The 22,986-nt window shown below is 37.2% G+C and overlaps 1 protein-coding gene across 1 annotated transcript in view; it reads left to right on the top strand.

Moving 5' to 3' along the window:
* Positions 1–22,653, top strand: part of HGFAC (HGF activator) — a 41,693-nt gene extending 19,040 nt beyond the window's left edge. The window contains exons 8-14 of the mRNA XM_009963793.2: positions 10,030–10,204; positions 12,531–12,616; positions 13,555–13,795; positions 16,379–16,518; positions 18,642–18,782; positions 19,840–19,988; positions 22,483–22,653. Coding sequence (XP_009962095.2) covers positions 10,030–10,204; positions 12,531–12,616; positions 13,555–13,795; positions 16,379–16,518; positions 18,642–18,782; positions 19,840–19,988; positions 22,483–22,653 — 1,103 coding nt within the window. The remainder of the gene's footprint in view (positions 1–10,029; positions 10,205–12,530; positions 12,617–13,554; positions 13,796–16,378; positions 16,519–18,641; positions 18,783–19,839; positions 19,989–22,482) is intronic.
* The last annotated feature ends 333 nt before the right edge of the window (positions 22,654–22,986 follow it).

Here is a 22,986-nt window from a genome sequence, read left to right as displayed (position 1 = left end):
GATTTTTTAATTTTGTTTTCTTTTTTACTGTCTTGTATAGTTTCCCTTGTCTAGCAGGACTGAATTGTAAGGCTACACTTTAGTCTGAATAGTTTATGGTTATAATGCTTGATTCAGAGAAAGTTACAGTGTTTCCAAAATATACTTTATTCTAAATTGCTCATTTATAGAGGTAACCTTAAACCCATGTTGTGATGCAAAAAAATTTCTTTTTTTTTTTTTTTTTAAAGAAAACAATCAATTTCATAAATGGTAAGTGCCCCAAAATGTTAGGTGTCTCTGATGTCCTCTGCCCTTGACTTCTACAAGGAACAACCAGTCTTCATATGTTTCTAATGGAAAACCAGATAATTTATCTTGACGTCACACTCACAAATCTTAATAAACTAAGTATCATCTTAGGTCAGGTCACAAATCTAAGTACTACTGTGACTCGAGCACTGGCAAAGTAGAGGATGACTGAGGAGTAATGTAAGTAGCAGGAAAATACTGAGAAATACTTCTCCTAGTTGTGGATTTTCTTAGCAGATGGCTGGACCATCATATTTGGTAGACCTTTACCTGTTTTCCAGGAATTTGTCTAAGCTATTTAGAACTCATTTATGCTTCTCCCTTTCACAGCATGCCATGTCAAGAATTTCCAGAATTTAAATAGATGTGATGAGAAACAGTATTTTTTATTGTTAGTTTAAAATCTACTGCCTGATAATTTCATTTCCCCCTTTTGAACAGTGAGTAACAGAGAATAATAAAAACTATTGTGATTTACAGATACCTATTTAGCTGTCCATTAGTTGTTTCTTTTTTTTTTTTTTTTTGATTACAAGTTCTCTGTCAGGACTCAAAAATCGTCTTGTTACTGTTCTTAAAATTCTCTCACAAACAATCATTATATATATGAATATATATATTGCCAAGCCATTATCATAATGGCCAGGCAGTTACTAGCAAATTATGGGCTGACTTAAAAAAAATATGGGAAGGGATAAATGTAACATAGGAGATGTCTATAACAGAGGAGATGGATATACAAAAGACAGTTTCTAATATAGATTTTTATTCTTTGTAATACATTATTTTCTAGCCCTTAAAGAAGAAACCTTCAGTACTAAAGAAAGAAGTGCCATTTTAAAATAATGTCTAAAACAGTTTATGCATTAAGATTTCAATGATGCTTAACTCCAAAGGAAATTAGACACATCACCAACAAATCCACCCTAAATCAGATGCTGTTTAAAATTATTCAAGGATGCATTTTTAATTAAGTTTAATTCATAATAATTGCCTTTAAATATGCGCTTATTTTTAGAAATAAGGATTTTGTATTAAGAGAGTAAATGCATTCATTCTGGAGACAGAGGTTTTGCTGAGAGAGATCTGAATCCAGGCTTTAGGTGAAAATTCAGAATTAATTGTGCAACCATGAGTAGCAATAGTTGTCTTATTGTACAGAGAAAGTTACAAAAAGACTGAGAGCCAGCCATTTTGGCAGTGATAAATGTGATGAAGAAGTGAAACCCAAGAAGGCTGTGAGTATGATATTTTATCTCTGGACCAAGTTGTTATAGAGCAGAGAGGGAATTGTAAAGTTTTTTTTCTAAAAGTTTCATTTCAGAAATGGTTAACTTCATTGGAGGTGATAACATGACAAATGGTTATAAACATTTTAATTGTAAAATTACTCCGATATTTTCTGTTTCTTTGAAGAGATCACACTATAATCCTTAGTTGAGGTGCAAGTAGAAACTAATACATATTTTGCCCCATTTCCTGGGTACAAGCACTTCCTTCCTATCATGGAGTTCTTGCTTTGATATTGTTTTGGGGTGTGGGCTGATAGTTAATTTGGGGGTGTAATTTCTGTATTTAGGTTTATTCTTAATTTATGGGAGGGTATGTTAAGGGCGTATCTCTATTCTGTTTAATTAGTTGCCTTTTCCTGAAACATTTAGTCTATATAGGTGGTTTTGTTGTGTTACTTTTGATCAGAGGAATAGCTGGTAGTCATATGTGGATAACTGAGGTGGGGTTTAAAACTATGTATTTCAATGGTCTGTCAGCATTTAACTGTTTTTTTTAGGGTTTAGAATCACCTTAATCATTGGGTGGTACATTGTTCTTGATGGCTACCTGGGGTTTGTTTCTGGCTCATTTGTTGTATCAGGACTCAGCAACAGCTCAGTGTGTGTTCTTGTGGAACTATTTATGAGAATAAGGTAGCAGTGTAATAAAGTAAATCAGTGGGATGGATGAGTTGTGGCAGGTTTTGGTGCTTTTCATGATTAAACTAACAAAGAGGTAGGAAGTGGCACTTGGAAAGCCTGTTTGGATTTGTGTCACTGTGGTTGTGGGTTAGTAAATGTTAGGTTTAAGAGTTGGGAGGACTGCACAGAGGATTATGTTTTGAATTTTCTTTGGATTAAGGTTTCGGCAGCAATAATGTTTTTGCTAGTATTTTGGTCATGATGAAGTATGAAGTTGTTGAAGGTATTTTGAAAACCCTTTATGTTTTCTAGTGTGGTTGGTTTTGTTTTTTTTTTTTTTTTGTTTTTTTTTTTTTTTTTTTACTATTTAGGCTATAGATAATGGAATTAGATGAGTACCATAACTTTAAAGAAAGTATGAGTTGGAATGCTAATTGTGGAGGGTTTATGGTTATATAAGAAGATGTGTTGTTGTATGTCAGAAGTAGGTTGAAGATTTTTAGAAAAGGAAGATGACAGAACAGCTGAATATATAATTACATACAGGAAAACAACCTGTTGGCCTCATCTTTGGGGGCTAAAGCGGGGGAGTTTAAGGTAATAAAAGAAGTTAAAAAGACAGCAAACCCACCTTTTTAGCGGTTGTTTTACTGAAATAGGGTGCTTGCAGTTTTCTACTAAAAAAAGGCAAGTCAGCTCTGGAGGCTGGAGGGAAAGTTTTAAATCATTTTCTTCTGAAGAAGACATTGAGAAGATGAGTCATAAATTTCTGGTTTATGTTTACCAATGTTATTCTATAATCTAATAGAATGCTTTTGGATTAGTGTTTAGTTTTTTATTTTCTAGGATCCCAGAAAAGATAAAAAGAAATAAGGTGAACTATAATAACAAGGTCAGTTGGCTGACAAAGATAAGTGAACATTCAACTAGTCAGTCCCCCATTGAGCTTGGATAAGTAGCTCTGCTATTTAGAGTTGAAGAGGATTTGTAAGTGGGGCTGGGATGTTGCTTGTTGTTTGCATGTATGAAGCACTGGAATTAGTAATAAAACTAGGATGGAAAAGAATAATATTCCTCTATGGAAGAATGGATGGAATAGCAAATAATAAAGCATCAAATGTTTGATGTGGCTTGGAGAGGTGACTACATGGTTTGCAGGGGTAAAGTTTTATGGATCCCCTGGGAGGTTGCACAAGGGCAGGGCAAGTCTTAATAAGGCAAGTTTAATGAAGAAAAACCTAGGGCACTGTTGCCGAAATTGTAAAGGCAGGTTGGATTTTTATCAGATTTTTCATTATTTCAGGATAATTCAAATAATGCTGGAGTTACATGGAGAAAACTAGGTCTAGTAGATTATCACCTGCAATGAAAAATGGCAGGAGGAAAGTGAAGATGAAGAAATGAGTGAAAATGGCATTATCAACTAAGAACCCACCTCTGATTCATTGCACTAAGACAGTGCCAATATAGGAGGTGGTGGACAAGAAAGTAGCGCTGACTGCAGCTTTGCAAAATAATAGTTATAAGGTGTCATTCATGGAGGTGATAGATGTGAGCAATATTAGAGAAGCTACTCTGATCTCCCAGGTTTCTTTATAGAGTTAGGAATCATAATAAAGATTTTGACTGATATAGAGAAAAATGTGAATGAAGAAGGGAGCACCATTTGCATGGAGGTTATGGATTAGTCATTTACACTTGACATGTTGGTAAATGTGGGCTAGAGAGGAGAAAACCAACAAGCTATACTGTCAGCAGTATAGCCTATAGCAAGGATTAACTCTATAAGGATTGAATGTTAAGGTAAATACCAAGGAATAGGCAAAAATTTCTCCAGTCAGAGACAGGAGTAGGTTCAAGATCAACAGAGGACTTCTTTATTTTTACAAAGAAATGCTTTTTCCAGATGTTGGTTGGCACTAAGGTCTCTGTGGTGCCTTCTGTGTTCCTACAGTGGTGCCTTTTTATATGACAAGTCTTTGCTGTAATCCTAGTATAAACTAATATGATTAGTATTAGCATCTGCTAATATGAAGTAGCTGCTTAGACCTTACTCTTATGATAGGATACCTGACTTGGCAGCACTGTTAACTGTTGGGTGCTTGTTAATTCAAGGCTGTAAAGGTGTTTTTAATCCTGTTTTTGATTTATTTGATACATGACAGTGGTATCAGTTAATTATGTTTTATAGAGAGCACATCTCTTGAAATGTGAAGGGACTGACATCTCTTAATCCATGCAATCTGTTTTGCCTTCTAATTGTCAATTAGGGAGGTGGTTGAAGGGAAGATGTGGTAGATCTATGGCACAGCAGCTTACAGGCTTTCAGCTCACCCGTTGGATTACTGCAGAAATCTCCATTGCATTGTTTGTCTCCCCCACCAGCCCACTCAGGGTGCTTCGGGTGCTTCATGTGCTTCAGGAAGGCCCCCCTCTCGTTACTGGCTCTACAGAGCAACTGCTTCTCTGCTGACCATCATTAATTGCTAGGCAGTCTGTTTCTTTTTCTGTCCAGAGACTTACCTTGGGTCATACTCTTCACACATAAGGACCTACAGGCATATTAAAAAAAAAAAAAAAAAAAAAAAAAAAAGAAAGCTTTGACCATGAATTAGCACACTACCCATAAGGTAGTCCATGCAGCAGGTAGTTTCTCTGTCAAAGTAATATAGCACTGAGATTTACTTGTTGCTGCTGGAATGTCTTTCCTCTACCTATTGTCAATCAAGTTCCTAAATACATTGCTCCTTTTAACTCTATATACCTACCTATTTGATTGCATTTATGACTCTGTAACTGTTGTGCTAGAATTTAAGATTATCAATAGCAAAATGAAATGGAAAAAGAGCCAGTCTTTCCTGTTATGTAGGATATTACTTTTCTAAGCTATAAGAAGATACTGGTAGAGTTTATAAATGTCTGGATTTAAACCTCGATATTAAAGAATTAAATTAGAACTGTACATTAGTTTTTATAACAAACATAATTATCTTTAATTTTAGCTCAGTTGATCTAAGTACTTGCAAATGTGAAGGTACAAAGATACTTTGAAGAAGAAATATAAAATATATTAATAAGTCTAGCTTCAGTGAATCAAGTGTGTCATCCTTATGTTAAGATGCAACTTAAAGAGACCTTTTGTGCTATATAAATCACTTTGTTTTCCGAGTCCTAAATCCATCCTTATTTTACATGGTAAGTTTCTATTAGATTTAATTCATTACAAAAGGATGTCAAGTATTCCACATTTCTGCCTAGTTTTTGGCTCAGACAGATTGTTTGAGTGTTTCATAATAAGGCTGCAGTTTCAGCGGAGATTTACTTCAGTGTTAGGTGCTGTCAGTCCAGAGGTTTTATTGATATTCAACAAACCAGAAAGAAGCACAACCAACTATTTGTTATAAATTAGTGACATGCATTATCTACTGTTGTATTAAATCATAAGCCACAGGGAGCCACTGGAAGATAAACCAAATATTCATTTGGTAGCAAGGCTGTTAATGTGGATGTCCTTCAAAGCTCTCTGTGTGCTGTTTATTTCATTTTGCACAGGAATATCTGCCTTACAGCTTTCAGAATACTGGGGGGTTTTTCAGTGATTTATCCAATGAAGTGTGATGCCTGTAAGAGCAATATGTACAAATACTGGAGCCTCCTTTCTGTCACACATTTATTACCAGTTTAGACTAGTGGTTAGCTGCACTTGCAGCGGGGGAAGCGCAGCTCCCTGAAATCAAAGACTTTCACACCTTTCATCTCTGCGGGGTTCTCACAGCTTCCTAGGAGAGGAGGTCAGGGAACCTCTAGGTGAATTAGAGAGAAGATGCACCCTTCTGCAGGCATTCGATCAGTCTGAGCTGATGTGGGAAGGAAACTTGACTTACACCCTTGTAAAGGATGCCTTGGAGAGCAACATATCCTGCAGTGCTGAGGCAGTGTAAGAAATAAGGTTATGCAGAGGCATAAAATTTAATTGTTCATTGCTATTTGTCTTCATTGTTAATAGATGAAACAGGATCAGGTGGAAATATACATTAATAGACATGTTAGAGAGACTTCAGAGAAACATGAATGCCCTGTATTGCAAACCAGCTGGTATCTAGTGAGTGCTGAAGGGCTCTCTGAGCAGTGCAGAGAACGAAGCACTCAAGCCTTTGGCTGTGGAGATTCCTGAGGCGTTGCAACAGGAGCGGACATGTGCTCCAGGGAAGCTCTGGATGAAGGATGTTCTCCTAATTCCACCAAGGTTTTGCTTCAGTTTATGATTTTCTAAAGAACACTTTCACCAGGATAATTGTTAATTAAGACACTGGAGAGGACCTCTTGTAAAGGCAATTGTCAGCAGAGAGGGGACTTATGTCTTTCTCCTCTTCCCCCATCTCCCCTCCTGTTGATATAGAGCAATACACAAAAAGAAATTAATCTAACATTAATAATCTAGAATTGATAAAAACATTACAGTTTGGTTAGGGATAAAACAAAGCATTACTGAATGAAAGGGTTACTTAAATCTATCCTGCCCCAGGATTAGGATCATCATGTGTTTTTATTAACGTAATGAAAAAACTCATGCATATCTGTCAAAGCACAAAAATATCAGGAAAATTGCTGATGAGATGTTTTTGGGGAAAAGAAAATCTAAAAGATACATTGTGTTCTACAGAAAGACTTTCAAAAGAAAACGTTCAGGTATGTAACTACAGAACCAGAAACAAGATCTGGTGACAAAAAGTCTTGTGAAATGTTTTCGGGAAGTTAGCAATTAGAACTGATTGGACAACTGCTATTTCAGGTTGCTTTTAATTTTAAGACCTGAAATTATTTTTTACTGAAAAATTAAAAGGCAAAGAATTGGTGTGACAAGCTGATAAAATATGCCATCCTAACACAACTAGAATGTTTTATCTGAGCTATTTAAACCTCTAGGGTTTTAAAAATAAAACATAACAGGAAATTATTTCTATTTTTAAATTTTAATGATTTTATTTTTCTGAAAAGATGCAAACTGCTGATAGTGGCATAGGTCTGCAGAGTAACTTGAATCTGCATTTGCATCATGTGAAAGTTTAGAGCATTTCCACTCTTAACATAGTGATTGGCAGTACTGCAGGGAAGTGAATGAACAAGAAACATATTATGTCTTCCATTACTTTCTTCCACATAAGAAAATAAACATGTTTCAGAGTTATGAGAAGTTGCAGAAGCTATAAAGAATTGAGAACGAACAATTCCCAGTCAGAGCAATCCATTAAGGACTGCTGAAAGCAGACCACCTACACACCGGTTCTGACAAAGAGGGAAAAAGATTTTCTCAGTGTTGTAACAGTTCAAATAACAGTATTAGAAGCAAAAGATTTATACAACTGCAATAATTGCAGAGATTTTTTTTGAAAACTGTTTGTCCTGAATTATAGGTGATAAAATATATTAGGCTTTGCATATACTTCTTAATGGACTTAGATCCATAATGAATTGCCCTTTAATGAGTGGTGATGTGGGTACCCTGCTGCTGCTGCAAGCCAGCCAAATAAAGCTTGCTGGAGTGGAGAATAGATCGATGGAAAACAACTGTGTTAACCTAGATGCTTCTCCAGAAGATACAAGATTGTCAGTTTATTCCTGTGCCCCAAATACTCTTTGTAGAACCAGAAAGAAGCAAAAAACTGTCTGAGAGATATTACTGTTCCTCTCAACAAGTGCAATATGTAATCTAAACTTTTTAGTTACAGGAGGAGAACATGAGAGATGATTTAGAAAGGGGCCAGATTCTTTTAGTTATAAACTTCTGGCAGCTTTAGCAATGACTGAAGACCTGATGAAACCAAAATACATCAGATTTTAAGCCTGTCAAGGATGAGCACAACTTGTAAACACCATCTGCAAGATGTCCAAACCACTGATATTGCAGAATATGGCCCTGGTTCTGCACTGAAACAGAATCTCTTGTTTCATCCTCATAAAAGCAATCAACTCTAAATCTTTTCTGAATGTAATAAATACAGTGCAAATAAAAATAGCACCTGGCACTTCCCTGAATAAATGAAAGAATTTAGCATACAGCATGAATGTGGTATTTTCATGACACTGTTTGAGGCAAACAAAGCAGCATAACTTGCAACTTGCCCAGAAAATAAATGGCAGGGTTGCCAAGAAATTGTTACTATTGCTAGCAATATAAATGATAGACAAATTGTTTTCTTTGAGCTCCTAGATTATGGTTGTTAAAATATGAGTGAATTCGATTTAATGTTATACTCATAGTTATTGAAATAAAGTAAATTTAATTTAGGGTATGGGTGGGAGAAAATGTCTTATCATCTCAGAAGTGTCTACCAGGTCAAGATAGAAATCTAATTTTGTTAAGTATTTTTATGCTAACTCACACTGAAATTCTTTCACCAAACATCTTGACCTCCAGCTCCAAAATTTATGCCATATGCTTGCTTGTGGTTTTGAGGTCTGTTGCTACACTGATGACTTGGAAGGATAATCGACATCAGTAGTTCAGTGCTGTGATTCACTATTTCAGTGCTCGTTATATGCCCCAGTTCATGTATCACCTTATTCTGTCAAAATAAACAGATCTTTGGCAATAACTGTCCACACTGTGTGGTGAGATAGATCATCTCACAGTGTTTTTCAACAGTCAGGCAATACCATGATGTTTTATATTTAAATATGTTTATAAGTTTAGAAGACAATTCCACCAGTCTTGCAGATGTCAAAGATAAGTCACACTGACATGGCTGGGATAAGAAACCCTCTGAGGCTCGGTCACAATTAATCCTCTTTGTACATTAGATGGTTTTGTGTTTCCTTTGGGATACTCTGAGCTGTGTTTTGAGGTGTAGACTTTCTGCTCAGTGTAGTTATTTGTATACAAATGCATCTCCATATGTTTTTCAGCCATAATGCTGGTGTGTGCTGTTGATAGATCTTGGCAGCTGAATATACAGGTCATAGACTATGCATGTGTCAGACCTATCTGAAGAAATAACTCATGTGCAGGTGACAAAGAATGGATTTTGAATAAGAAAGTTCAACATGGTAGTTACATTTTTACAAAATGGATATATTTGCAATTTGTAGCTACATATATATAATATATATGCGTACAGCGTGTATATATATATGGGTATGTATGAGGCCATAAAAATAAGTCTTTTCCAAAATCAGACCTTTTAAACGCTTGCTGGCAGGGCAGGATTGTCTTCACTATTTTACAACACAAATATCTCTATCTGACCTGGTTGACTTAAGCTCTCTTTATTGTCAATGGAGATTCAGTCAATGTAGTCAAAAGTGTATGGCAAGATTCATCTCATCTTGAAAAATTCACCTCAAGCAGGCTGGATCAGTTTGGCTCTAGAAATGTCTGTTTCTCTTAATTGACTAAAAAGGGAAATGTCTGTTTCTCTTAATTGACTAAAAAGGGAGTCTCCAGAGATGATCTCAGTTGTGTCTAAAATTAGACAGTAGGAATCCCAGCCATATTGCTGACTTTGCTGCAGATTGCTGACTAAAATATTCCATACACAGTACAAATTTCAGGTCTGATTTTCTTCCATACTGTCTGTTGAATAGTTATCTGTGCATGTGTAAAATGAGGCTAACTCACCACTAATTTTAAACAGAAGTTTTAACTGCTTGGGTTCTTTTTTTGTTAAAAAAAAAAAAAAATCCTCATTTGAGGCATTCAATTCCTGTGAAAAGTGAAAGGCACTAGACAGAATTGGGCCCACTGGGTCTCATTTGGGACTTCAGCTGTGAAGTATTTGACATGTAATTAGCATTGATTCTTGTCTTATGTCTTATGATTTGCCAGTTCCTAGCCATCGGTGCTATGTTGGCAATGGCACAGAGTACAGAGGTACGGCAAAGACAACCATTTCTGGACACAGCTGCTTGCCTTGGAATTCAGACTGGCTTTACCAAGAGCTTCATGTTGACAGTGTTGAGAAAGCAGTACAGCTTGGGTTGGGGCCATTCTCTTACTGCAGGTGAGAAAAGTTCTTGTTTGCCCCATATTTGTAAATCAAGAGGTGGAAGTATTATGGAAGGGCGAAGGGCCAGGACTCTTAAAGTAAGTGTTATCCCTGTCAGAAAAGCTGGACTGACTTAACAGCCTGACATAAGGGATGTGAGTGTCCAAAAGACAAGATCTGGTAAATAGGGCAAATCAATAGCTAGGTCTTCCAAGAGAAGCTCAGACACAAAATAATGTTGGAAATTCTGGGTCTTTTTTTTGTTTGTTTTTTTTAACTGGTATTTTTCTTTTTCAAATGAGAGCATAGTGCAAAACATTTGAAATTGTTCATAAGTGACTATCCAAAAGGAGAAAAAATTGCAGTAGCTAAATTGAAATGGTTAACTTTGTATTTCTAATTCTTAAATTGTTAAATATGCAACAAAAAGAAAAATATTTTCAGAAGCAACAAGTTATTTGAAAATGAAAAATCAAAGCACTATATTTCAATAATATTGAAATGGGATGTCAAATTTCTTTCCTGGATTTCTTCCAAAACAAAATTATTGCCAAATAAAATTTCACAGTGTTTCAATTTTGACTGAACCACATATTGATAAACTACATTTCTGCTGAAGTTTTCTGTTCAGCTGTAATGAAAATAGCTTGTGGCATATCGGTTTGTGCTTTTTCCTCAGTCACTTTATGTTCCCCTGTCTCTGAGGTCTCAATGAGATCAATGGATATCTACAAATAAAGCAAATGTTTCCATTTAGAGAGAATCCTGGAGATGAGCAAATGCTAGAAATCACAAACTTTAGATGATTCTCTATGAATTACTGGTTGATGCATAGGTTTTGGTGCTTTTTTCTTTTCTTTTTTTTTTTTTTTTTTTTTTTTTTTTTTTTTTTTATATGGAAGTTAGACTAGTATTTCAGGAAAATCAGAATGTACCACACTTCCTAATTTGTTTGATGATAAAAAACATGCATGCATCTTGAAAGCAGCTCTTCTTCTTTATCTAACACAAACTAATAACAAGCAGTTCCTACACCCTCCCATAACCCAGATTGGCTTGCTTTCCAAGTCTTGGTCCTGATTCAAGCACTTAACTATGAGATTTATGGTGTCCCAACACAATATGGGAATTTATCAGGCACATATTTTATGCTTTTATAGAATCTGATCCCTTCGATTTGCATCATCTAAGCACAATACTCACTTGCAGATTTGAAATGCAAAGAACAAAATGGTGTAGGAGCTGATGTGTTCATGTTCTGTAGAGCTCAGAAAAAAGCTTTTCACTTTTTTGTCAGCTTGTTACAATTTTTGGGAATATCTCTGCTACACTATATAATCCTGCAGATATCTTATTCTTCAAACAGTCTAATTTAGAAACATTGTTGGCGGAAGATGACTCAACCTGCGTTGCTTCTTCAGTTCTGAGAACTTGAAAGTGCTTAAATCTTTTTCTGAAGAGCAGTCAGATTAAAAAAAAAAATATTGAGGAACCATATAATAATAGATAGTGCTTCTGATAAATCCAGCTGAAATTAGAAAGACTGTTTATTTGGAGCCCTGAGTTACCTTGTCTATTTTTCTTGGCCTACTAAAGATCTTTCCAGGTCTTCAGAGTTTCTCTATATTCTTGGAGGAGTAAACTGGGCAAATTTCTGGTTACTTATAAGGCATTGATAAAGACAATTGGGCTGTACCATGGAGAAACTCTAATGGAATCAAACAAAAACCTGTTTGACACCAAGGTAACAAAGGGCTAAACTGTTTCTGATATTCCTTCCCCCTCATTTTGAGGAATACAATATTTTCTTCAAGCAGTCTTTCATTTCCTCAGACTCTCCAGGGTAATGTGAATCTGAGCTTCTCAAATTCGTTTTTGCTAGCTATTCATGTTACGGATTTTCTATGAATCTACCTGTGTTGGAATTTCCTTGCTTAAAAAAATAATCTAAAAAAGGAATCTCTCCCATGGGATTTAGTCCTCACTATAGCTGAACTGCTGTCTGTTAAAGCACTTCAGTGTGGGCTGTATTTAAACCATGTGAATATGCATCCAAATACTTCTAGGCAAATTTTACAGGCGTTTAGTCATGTGTCTGTATTCCAGGTCCTAGAAAACCTTACACTTGGTTAGCTTTAAGCATGAAGAATTGCACTGAAAGGCTGCTCACCCATTTAGGGGTTAGCAGGTGCTTCAGCACTTTGTCAGATGGCTTGAAATGTGAGAGTCCTGTCAGTCAGTCCTCTGCATGGTGCAAGAGGAAGAAGCAGAAAACCTCTGGGAAGCTTGGAGCAACAATGTAGTTAATGTTTGCAATTCATTCTCCCCCTGAATTAATTAGAAATCCAGATGATGATGATAAGCCATGGTGTTACATCATGAAGGACAACAGTCTGTCTTGGGAGTATTGTGACATTCCATCTTGTGGTAGGTAAAGGCTTTCTTAAAAACCATGTTATGAATGAATGAAGAAAGATTTATTGATACTAGAACAAGTTTTCACTGTATAATTTTGAATGTTCTACTCTTCCCATGAGTGCTGTTACTGTTTGCAGTAAATCAAATGACAACAACAGGCTTCTTATGCATTTTTTGGAGTTGTGATACAATCTGTGATTTTTGTCATGAAATAACAGTGGAGTCACACTAATGCTTTCAGTCATAATCATACCAATATCACCAGATTTTCTGCTAGAACATGCAAGACATCAGAAATAATTGATGCTTTTGTTCAAATTGTCATCACTCAGGGAATTACGGGCCCAGAGAAGTGAATGGACCTCTGTGAGCAGAGAGAGGACTGGATCCTGACAATGTATGAGACACAGTATTTAATTCCAAAATCTGAAGATTCTGCTCTTCCCCTAAATTAATATTTAACTGTTGTTAATGTCAAAGCTCACCTTTGGAATGGAGTTGTAATCTGAAAAGTCAGTTTATAAAGTGGTCCTTTCATTTCACGTTTATGGTTCTATTGCATATGATAGATGATATTAACACAACCATCCTAGTCTTTGCTATTGCAATGGCAAAGCTCAGTCCAGAATCCAAAAATGAAGATGTGATGTGTCCTGCATTCTGTTGTGCCTCCTCCAGTAGTGAAGGTTATATTTGTAGTGGTAAATGAAACAGTGTCAGAATGTTCACAGGTGCATTTAATTTACACTTGTACATGTGTAGCCAGTGTTCGGAATAGGCATAGCTTTCAGTCTTGCAAGCCTACCGAGGAACTGAATGAGATTCAGTTGTATGTGAATGTTTAATGATAATTTAACAAACCTTTCTTTTAAAGACTGCTATAAAAGTTACAGTCCTTAGAAATGACAAGGATTTATAGTCTGATGCCATACCCCTTTATATCTCAGCAAGCAGGGAAAGGAGGCCACCAGTTCCAGACAATGTAGATAGTTTTGCAGTTACCAGAAGACCATGTGGGAGAAGACACAAAAAAAGAAGCTTTGTGAGACCTAGGATTGTTGGGGGATCTTCATCTCTGCCTGGATCTCATCCCTGGACAGCAGCTATATATATTGGAGAGAGTTTCTGCGGTGGAAGCCTTATTCAGACTTGCTGGGTTGTGTCAGCAGCACACTGCTTTGCTAACAGGTAAACTCACCTGTTAGTATGACAGTAGATCCTCTCCTCCTCATAGTTACCATCTGCTTGTGACTCACAACAAACCCGAACTGAAACAAGTAAGAAAGAATGTGAGATTGTAAAAGACCAATGTTTCAAAAGGAGCTTGTGGCAGTTTGAATGCTGTTCATAGGCTAACAAATAGCTTGGAGTCTTATTTATCTCATAAGCCCTTATCTTGCTCCTTAAGGAGTCTCAAAGAAGCTAAGTGACCTGAAGGAATAAGGTAGGGTGGAGCAGGACATAGAATGGAGCTGGCTTGTGCAGTCATCTGCAGGGGAATATAAGTATTTATCTTCCTCTCAGTTACCTTTTTGAACATTTATGCCTGCTTTGAGATATAACAGAGATGGCTATGCTCACTTCTGTGTTTTGTTCAAAAAAGGCTGAGAGATACAAGCAATGATATATCAGAGACAATAGATTACTGCTGGTTGACACAAGTAGGGTGAGCTGAGCTTTACAAAAAGCCAAAGGGAAGAACTGAACTGTTAAATATTTGAGGCTGATTTCCTTGAGAGGTGGCTTGGGTTTCTTTAAGTTTTTTTTGCCCTCCAGCTGGAACACTGGTGAAAATATTGACTATAGGATGCTCTTACTTTATTCTAAATATTTCATTTTCTACAAATGCTGAACACTTTCCCTGATTTCAGTTTGATCACATTGATGGGAAAAATATTACATCATTTCGTACCCATTGTTCTTTTACATAGTAAAGAAGCCAAGAGAAACAGAAAACCTCATGCCAGAATGCATACACTGATAGCTCGTAGAGCTAATAATACCATTGTGAATGCTGTACTGAAGCACTTGGAGCTCAAGCCACAACGCATTTGTTTTTCAAATGTTGTGAAATAGCTACTAACTTTGGCAGCTATTCAGGACATTTCCACCCACTTCCAGCTGGTGGTTTGGTACATACAGATTTTCCATAATTGCTGCATTGTAATTTGCACTCTTCCATATGTTTAGTACCTCTGTTAACCACAATTTCAACTGTTTTCCGCTAGGCGACAATAGATACCTGTGCAGCTAACTTTTTTTTTTTTTCCCTTTACCATATTCCCTCATATTTTATTTCTTTTCCTGAATGAACCACCTGTAAGTCATAGCAGAGCCATTCAGTGTCTTTAAAATCTATTCTAAAAACTATTCTGGAAAACAAACTTCCCCTCTGGTTTACAGGCCCAAAATCTGATTTTCAAGGGGGGTTGGTTTACCACTTCAAGAACACTGAGAAAATCCTGGCCTTACATATTGATCAGAGAATATTTTATTTTCTTCTTGTTTTCTAGTCAGAAAAAAATAAACTTTGCCCTTTCCTTTGCTAGTTATAAGCATAGTTATTGTTGAAGGGTAGCTGCCAAGTCTTTGCACTACAATTACTTGGAATCTCTTTCCTCTAAGTACATTACTGTTGATCACTGCTTCATGCTCAGTAATGGGGGAGACTCCACAATGCTTTTCTATCTGATGGACACTAGTGATGCACAGAAACACAACTAGGGAAACTGCAATGATGTTAACTACTCTTCATCTGTTCATGACACATGACAGCAGATATTTTCTACTCCTGCATTGCATAACAAAACATATGAGTGTTCCAATGTTGAAGACACTTGCTAACTATATTCATTGTAGACTTAGGCACATGCAGGTTGAATTGGTTTTAAAGCAAGGGTGAAATTTTAATTCTGTTGCTTTCAAAGCTAGAGAATTTACTGCCCAAACACTTCCTGATTATTCCCAAATGTTTCTTTCTTCCCAGCTGTTATGCTGGGTTTTATTAGTTGTCTGTCCTAACACACTGGATATGAGAGGACTGTGGTCTTTTCAAAGTAAGCATACAATGGCTGAAAACGATAGTGTGAATTACAAAAACTGTTCTCCTCTGAGTGTGGTTTTTCCCATTAGATCAGTGTGCTGTTGGGACCTTCTTCCACAAAGCTGCTTTTGATTCTAGACAACAGAATTAACACAGATCAACCTAATCTCAGAGCAGAAGTGGTGGTAGCTCTTAGGTGGAAGCCATCCAGATGTTTCTGAGTTGTCAGTTTGGCATCACTTTTAAAATCTTGACCCATGCCTGTAATATTTTTGTGAACCTAGTTTCCCAGAGAAATGAGATATCCACCACTGACTCATCTTCCAGTCCCTCATTTCTTCCTCAGTAATTTTTGTACTCATTGTCAAAGTCTGGTCAAAGTTGACTCAGTTAAGTTTCTAAAACAAGAAGTGCTTAGAGCCCCTGAACACGCTTGTTAGCCAAACAGCAGCAGGGCAGCAGTGCCTGTGCTTGCCTTTTCCTTCTGTCAAGGAGCTGCAGCCTTTAATTAGGCTAATCAGGACCCAAAGAGGCTCACTATAACATTAGTCATCTTTTTCCTAGTAGTAGGAAGCCTGGGAAACAGGACAAGGAATTATGAAAGGGTAAATAATGGACATGATGGGGTGTTGAGGTTGTAACAGTTCATGGGATACACAGCCATTAGAAATTAGGCTTCATTTGTCCTGCTAATCACAGAATTGTTTGTTTTCTCTTTTGTATTACAGTCCACTAAAATCCACTATAACAGTAGTTCTGGGTCAGCATATATTTAATAAAACGACTGATGTAACACAAACATTTGAAATAGAGAAATACATCTTGCATCCTCAGTATTCTGTATTCAACCCTACTGAACATGACATTGGTGAGTATTTTTGTTCTTATAGTTCTATTTTCTGTTTACCCAACTTAGTTTCAAGTTTAGTTGTTCTGCCTTCATAGTGGAAAAATCACAGATATTAAGAGAGGCTTTCAAGCACAGAGGTTCTTAGTTCTACCAGAGTTATAACAGCATCTGAAAGCTAGACAAATTCAGATGAGAAATAAATTGCAAATTTTAAATAATTATGATAATTAGCCTTTGGAGCAATTTACCTAGATGTATGGCAGATTCATCATCACTTCAAGTCTTTGTGGAATTAGGTATTTTTTCAACTGAACCAGAAACTGTGGGCTTGATGCAGGAATTACTTGGTAAAATTCTATTGTCTGTATTGTATAGAGGATCTGACTAGATGAATATAATAGCCCCATCTGCTCTGAAAATCTGTGTTACTAAGAATCATTTTTTACACTGAGATAGATTTAAAAATCAGCTGTTTTATCAGTCAAAAGTTAAATGCCCTTCTGGCTGCCCTTATAATATTAGTTAAAATGACAGTGGAATGGCAACTCACTTCTTATTTTCTGAACTGCTCTTGTGGAAGGTGGCACATCACCCTGGGGTATCAAGCTGTGTGAGCACTTTGTCTATGAGACCATCTAACACCCTGGCATTGGGGATATTTTAGGTCATGTACTGGCTTTTTTGCTCCCAGATGGTGAATATTTTCCACTGTGTAGCAAAAAGCATTCCGATTCTGTGTTGGTGAGAACTCTGTCCGAGAGTACCAGGAGGCTAACTGGATTTAGGCTATTACTCCGCTCTGATACATCCTGGTGTAAACCACCATCAGCATTGTGAGATCTAACTTTTTGAATTACACTGAAATTTAACATGCCTCACGGATGTGCTGTGTCCACATCTACGGTCTGCTGTACATGAAGTGCCTAAGACGAGCCAAATTGCAAAACCAAACAAACAGACAGAAACTGGAGGGGGAAAGATGTGGGGGCAGGTTCTGCCCTAGCAGTGATTTCTACTGATGCAGCAGAAGAATTATTTCCTGCTGAAAACACTTTTCTAAAATAAACGAACTACCACATGAGTGTTTGCTGGGAAGTTTGGGGGATTCAGAAACAGTCAGAGTCGGTGGGGAAGAGGAGGAAGGTGAGGAAGAGCAAGCTGCTGTGTTGCAGCATGGTTTGTGTGGGCTTCTCAGCCTGTGAGATACTCTTTATACGTTCCACAAACGTAAAAAAAAAAATGTAGTCAGTAGAGAAATAAGACTCCTCAGTGGGATCTCTTGCTTTCCACACAGCTGTGCTCAGAAAACCTGGAGCTTCCAGAAGGCGTGAAGTGAAGCGTTAGTAGGTGTGTCCACGTTACCTCAGCTCTGTCCTCTTTGGGCAGTGTGCCCAGACTGCCTGCCCTTGTTACACCAAGCACAAAGCCCCCTCTGCTGCTCTACAGCCGGTCACAGGGGATTTGCTACGGGGCAACCAACATTTCTGCTACTTTTGACATCTTCTTTCAGTATCAACCTAATGATGCTACGTGTGTCTGTATTTACACTATTTCCAGCCCCATGAGGGGATGGTAAATGTTTTGTAGGTTGTGTAATTCTTTGTAGCTTTCGGAAGTTTGGTTTTGAAATACCCTGATTTCTTTATTCCTTAGCTTTCAAGATCTTGAATTTTGCTGAATTCAGTGATAACGGAGCATGAAATACATCAGCTCTTGCAGTAATTAATTTTTTAAATCAAATTGGAATTCGGCAAGTGGCCAGACTTTCAGAAGCAGTGAACACTTGCACATCCCACTTATTTCAGCTGAAAGTTGTGGATATGTTATTTAACTTTAAGGTGGGAGGAGACATATGTATTTTCTATCTTTCCCCTTCTCTACAAAGGCAGTGAAGCAAAATCTGCTCAGTGAATGCAGCATATAGAATAAATATTCCCACAAGGGGAGTAGCTGAATGTTTCAGCCTTCAATTTGCTGTGAAATCAGGTGCTGTTGAGATGAGTCTGTCTGTCTTTGATTGAAATATCTTAATTAAGAGAGGCTTAGGGGATAATTAAAGTTTTATCTGAGACCCATTACTGCCAATCCCATTAAATAAAGGGAACAGTCACTTTATTCCTCCTATATTTTCTGTTCTGCAGCTTTGATTAAGCTGAAGAAGAATGGCCAGCGTTGTGCTGTCAAGTCCCAGTTTGTTCAGCCCATCTGCCTGCCGGACAGTAACACTGTTTTCCCTGATCAGTTCAAATGTCATATTTCTGGATGGGGACACAGGCATGAGAGTGAGTAAAATGAGAGTTCGTGTCTGTAGAAAAAAACCTGATGGTAATTAAAACATAATGCTCAAGTATATGTTATACAAGTGGTAGTTTGGTAAAATATTTTCCAAGGGACTTCTGGTGGGATTCTTTTAGATATTTACAACATTTACACCCGAAATAGACATCCTGAACTTCCTTTATAGTCCTTGGAATTTGGAGTGTGATTCCCTTGACCAAATGTTTGCGTCTAGTTTAGAATGAAATGAGCTATGAGCTAGCTAGGTCTTTGTGGTCTGGGAAGGGAGCAAATAGCTTCGTTATGGGTGCTGACAACTTGACACCTTAGTTGAGTGAATCCTACTCCTGGTTTCTCAAGGTATATATCAAAGACTACAAACCAAAGACAATCAATTTACTAGTCTGTGATGGAGGAGATCTTTACCTTCACCAGCAAGAAGCTTTGGAAACATCTACAGGAGAGGGCCAGATAGACTTTGGGCTAAGAAGTGCTTACATCCAGCTTGAGAAAGGTAGAAAAATCCATTCCATCCTTTCAGGTGAGAAAATTAAGGATTATGAGGCTTGGTGGTGCTGCTTTGATGTGGAGACAGCAGAGACCTATGTAAGTAGATGAGAGGGATGGGGGAGCTGGCTGCCTCATTTTGGTAAGAGATTTAGTATAAGTAAATGTTGTCCTGATCTAAATGTGTGGTCTAAAGGCAAAAAGAGGTAATGAAGCCTTTGATAAATTGATGATTTAATATCAAATCTGGAAAAAGGAGAGGACAGGAGTGATGGGGAACTGTTCCTGAGTCTCCAGGAAATGAGAGAACCTGAAGTGGATTAATGTCTAGACATGGCATACTGCTATTTCAAAGGGCATGGAGTCTGGATGGAGGAGCAGAATGTGATGTGATCACTAGAAATATTATTACCTTTTAAAGACATCCAACACGAACATGACTGAGAGGTGTTAAGTGTGTTTATATGTCATATTGTGCATTGTGTTTCCATGTTACAGTCTTCATATTCTATAAAAATTACTTTCTTTTCCTCTCTGGGAATTTTTTTTTTTTAGATATATCTGGTTATTCAAATGTCCTGCAAGAAACACTGATTCCAATTATTCCTGAAGAGAAGTGCAGAAGCCCTGAAATTTATGGAACGGAAATCACTGAAAATATGTTCTGTGCTGGCTACTTCGATAGCAAATCTGATGCTTGTCAGGTAACGTTGTGAGTCATCTCTAGGCAGAGAATATAAATGTACATTATTTTCAGAAATGTTGCAGTGTTACAGTGCTTACTTTTGACATTGCAATGTTCCTAAAGAAAAGAAACGTTCCCAAAGAAAAGAAACTTATGTGACTGTACTGTTTGCTTCCACCTGCATTTTTTAACCTGATCAATGTCAATTAAGTTCTACAAAAGGGCAAAAAACCTCCTGGATGTTATATTGCTCCTACCTTCATGAAAGGCAGTGGCTGTGCAGCGGAGGCTGAGTCACATTGGTTCCTGGCTGAGCTTGCAGTGTGATGGCAAGGGTTTGCTGGCCAGCTGGCGGTGATGCGCTGGCAGGCGGGCCAGCATGTACCTGTGCGGAGCCAAATCCCCGAGCTGCTGTCTCTTGCCTGAATGCAAAAATAGATACCTGGGTGGGAGGTGGGGAGCAGCGGTGAGGTATGGAGGAGGAAGGAGCTGAGGTTACTATAGCGGATGGGATTTAGTGGTGTAGAACATCACTCAGTTGGAAACTGTGTTGGATGACTTCAGTCCTTCATGGAATGATCTCATGCTCTTACTACTTCGCATCTCTTTTTGAATTATGCCACACCTTGGCTCTGAATAAGGATGCAGAATTGCTGTAGTGATATATGACACTCTTTTTTAAATGAAGAATCAGATTATTCCTTACATAAATCTTCAGATTTTGTCTTTGGTTCATTTTGAAGGAGGAGGGTTATGTTCTATTAGCATAAATATGGGAGCAGGCAGCACATAGTTAATAGTTGGCAGTGAAATTAAGTAAAGCAAAGAATATCATGTATACTGTGTGTTGGAGCTCTTACATAGATCATAAAAGTGTTTAAAGAAAAGTGTCAAGAGTGAGATGGCAGAAGCCAACAGTGGCTCAAGGTTTCCAGGCCAGGTCTGAGAACTGATTGTAGTTATTGGCTGTGAGTGTTTGTACTAGCCGGACAACTAGAAACTACCTTTCTTGCTCGGTTTTCCTTGCCTTACCCAGGAAGTACAAACACAAGATGCAGCATTATACCTGGTTCTCGCTCCATGACCTAGAAAAACAGCATTGATCAGGAATGAGAAGGGGAAAGAAGAAAGCAGAGGGAAGGAGAGAGGAGCTGCAGAAAAACAAGTGGTCTGGAGAGAGTTGCAAAGTCTGAGAAACAGTGATTTAGAGTCACAAATGTTGCTGAAGAACAGTGCTCATGACATGAAATCATTATTACTGAATCAATAATTTATTTTTTTCCTGTTGGCAGACTTGTCATGTGGTCTAAGGAGAAAAAATGTAGACCTCTTAATGTCACAACAAATGTAGCTGACCTCAGAGTTTTCTTAATGTATGCTTAGGAAATTAAACTATAAACCATCTGTTATGCGTAAAAATATTTCAGGACCAAGAAATGCCAAGCAGATAATGTGTTCTGTTGGATTATTTTTTAAAGATTTTATTGGAAACTCATTTTTTTTAAATCAATGCACTGATATCAAAACTGCAATCAGTGAGATGAGTTGTGGAGAAATAAGCAAGGTTCTAAGAAGTAAAATGATCTCAGATGCAAGACTTCATTTGATACCCCTCATTTATCACAGAAATCTCTTAGTATAAAGGCAACACAATTTTCCTACCTACTTTGCTCTCAAGAGATTTTCTTTTTAAATAGGAAAAAATATATTTCTCCTTAGTCTTAAATAACTAGAGTGGTAGCTCCTTTGACCAGTACTGTTTACTAAGTCACATTTCAAATTTCTAACATTTTCTTTTCTGTAGAAAGTCAATCTAAGAGTAATAATAATACAATTCTCTTTCCTGAATGCTTGCAAGCTTTTGAATAAGTGGAAGGTTTCCAAATTCATCCTTGCTGCAATGTGTCATCAAACATTATTTTGGTCTTATTTTCGGTTTATGGTTTTAATGACAAGGTAAATGCACAGTAACATCAAATTCAACAGATGCAAAAAACCCCATATGCCACATAAAATTATAGCATCCCACAGTCACATGGAAAAGCGTGTATGTATGCAACACCTTTCTTTGAAAACTTTCATGATCTCTGACAGTTGCAATAAACTGTGTTAAGAAACTCTTGAAATATTCTCTGCCTTATGTAATCCATCCATGCAGTGCCCATATTACAACATACCTTATGCCTCAAAGACTTGCTTACACCCATTGAAAGTGACCCAAATCAACTGTGCTCTTCATTATTATTATCTAAGGAAATTTCAAATTTTTTTAAAAAATCTGATATTTTGATACTTCTGTTCAATGTGGAATTAACTCCCCCCCCCCATTATTTTAGAGGTGAGTATGACCAAAACCACTTTTTATAGTGAAACTTCAGTAGACCACTGCTTCCATTTATTTATTTTTTTTTTAATTTCACTTGCAAATATTTTTAATTTAGGACTTTCCCAAACTGACCTTTTTCTGACTGCTTTCTATCAAATTACATAATCTTTGCTTGCTTTTAACACAGGGAGATTCTGGTGGACCTCTGGCCTGTGAGAAAAATGAGATTTCTTACCTCTATGGAGTTATCAGCTGGGGAGATGGCTGTGGCAGAGTCAACAAACCTGGAGTATATACACGAGTGATGAACTATATAAACTGGATTAATGAGAAAATAGCCCCCCGAAAACCTAGTTGAACAGTTAAATATGCTAACATTTGAAGCAGGGTGCAGGAGTCTTTTGGTTTCATTTAAGTGGCATAAATATTTTATTATAAGCTTGTATAAAAAATGTCATGGTAATTCTTAGCAATTCCAAATCAGACTACCAAAAGTAGGCCTACTCCATCTGACATCAGCATCTCTGATCTAGAATTTTAGGGCTGTGGATTGTTCAGTCTATGAGACTGTCTTTATTTGGCTTAATAAAACAAACACATCAAGACAGTGAACCAAAATCTACAACTGTTTGTCTGCTTGGTGGATTACATAAAAAGTGATTTGAATATGTTTGTGCAGTTTCTGGTGGAG

Source organism: Tyto alba, unplaced genomic scaffold (assembly GCF_018691265.1).
Source record: "Tyto alba isolate M040663 unplaced genomic scaffold, T.alba_DEE_v4.0 Super-Scaffold_6, whole genome shotgun sequence".
In the NCBI taxonomy this organism is placed as follows: domain Eukaryota; kingdom Metazoa; phylum Chordata; class Aves; order Strigiformes; family Tytonidae; genus Tyto; species Tyto alba.
The sequence above is the reverse complement of the archived record's forward strand: the minus strand, read 5'-3'. Positions and strand labels throughout refer to the sequence as shown.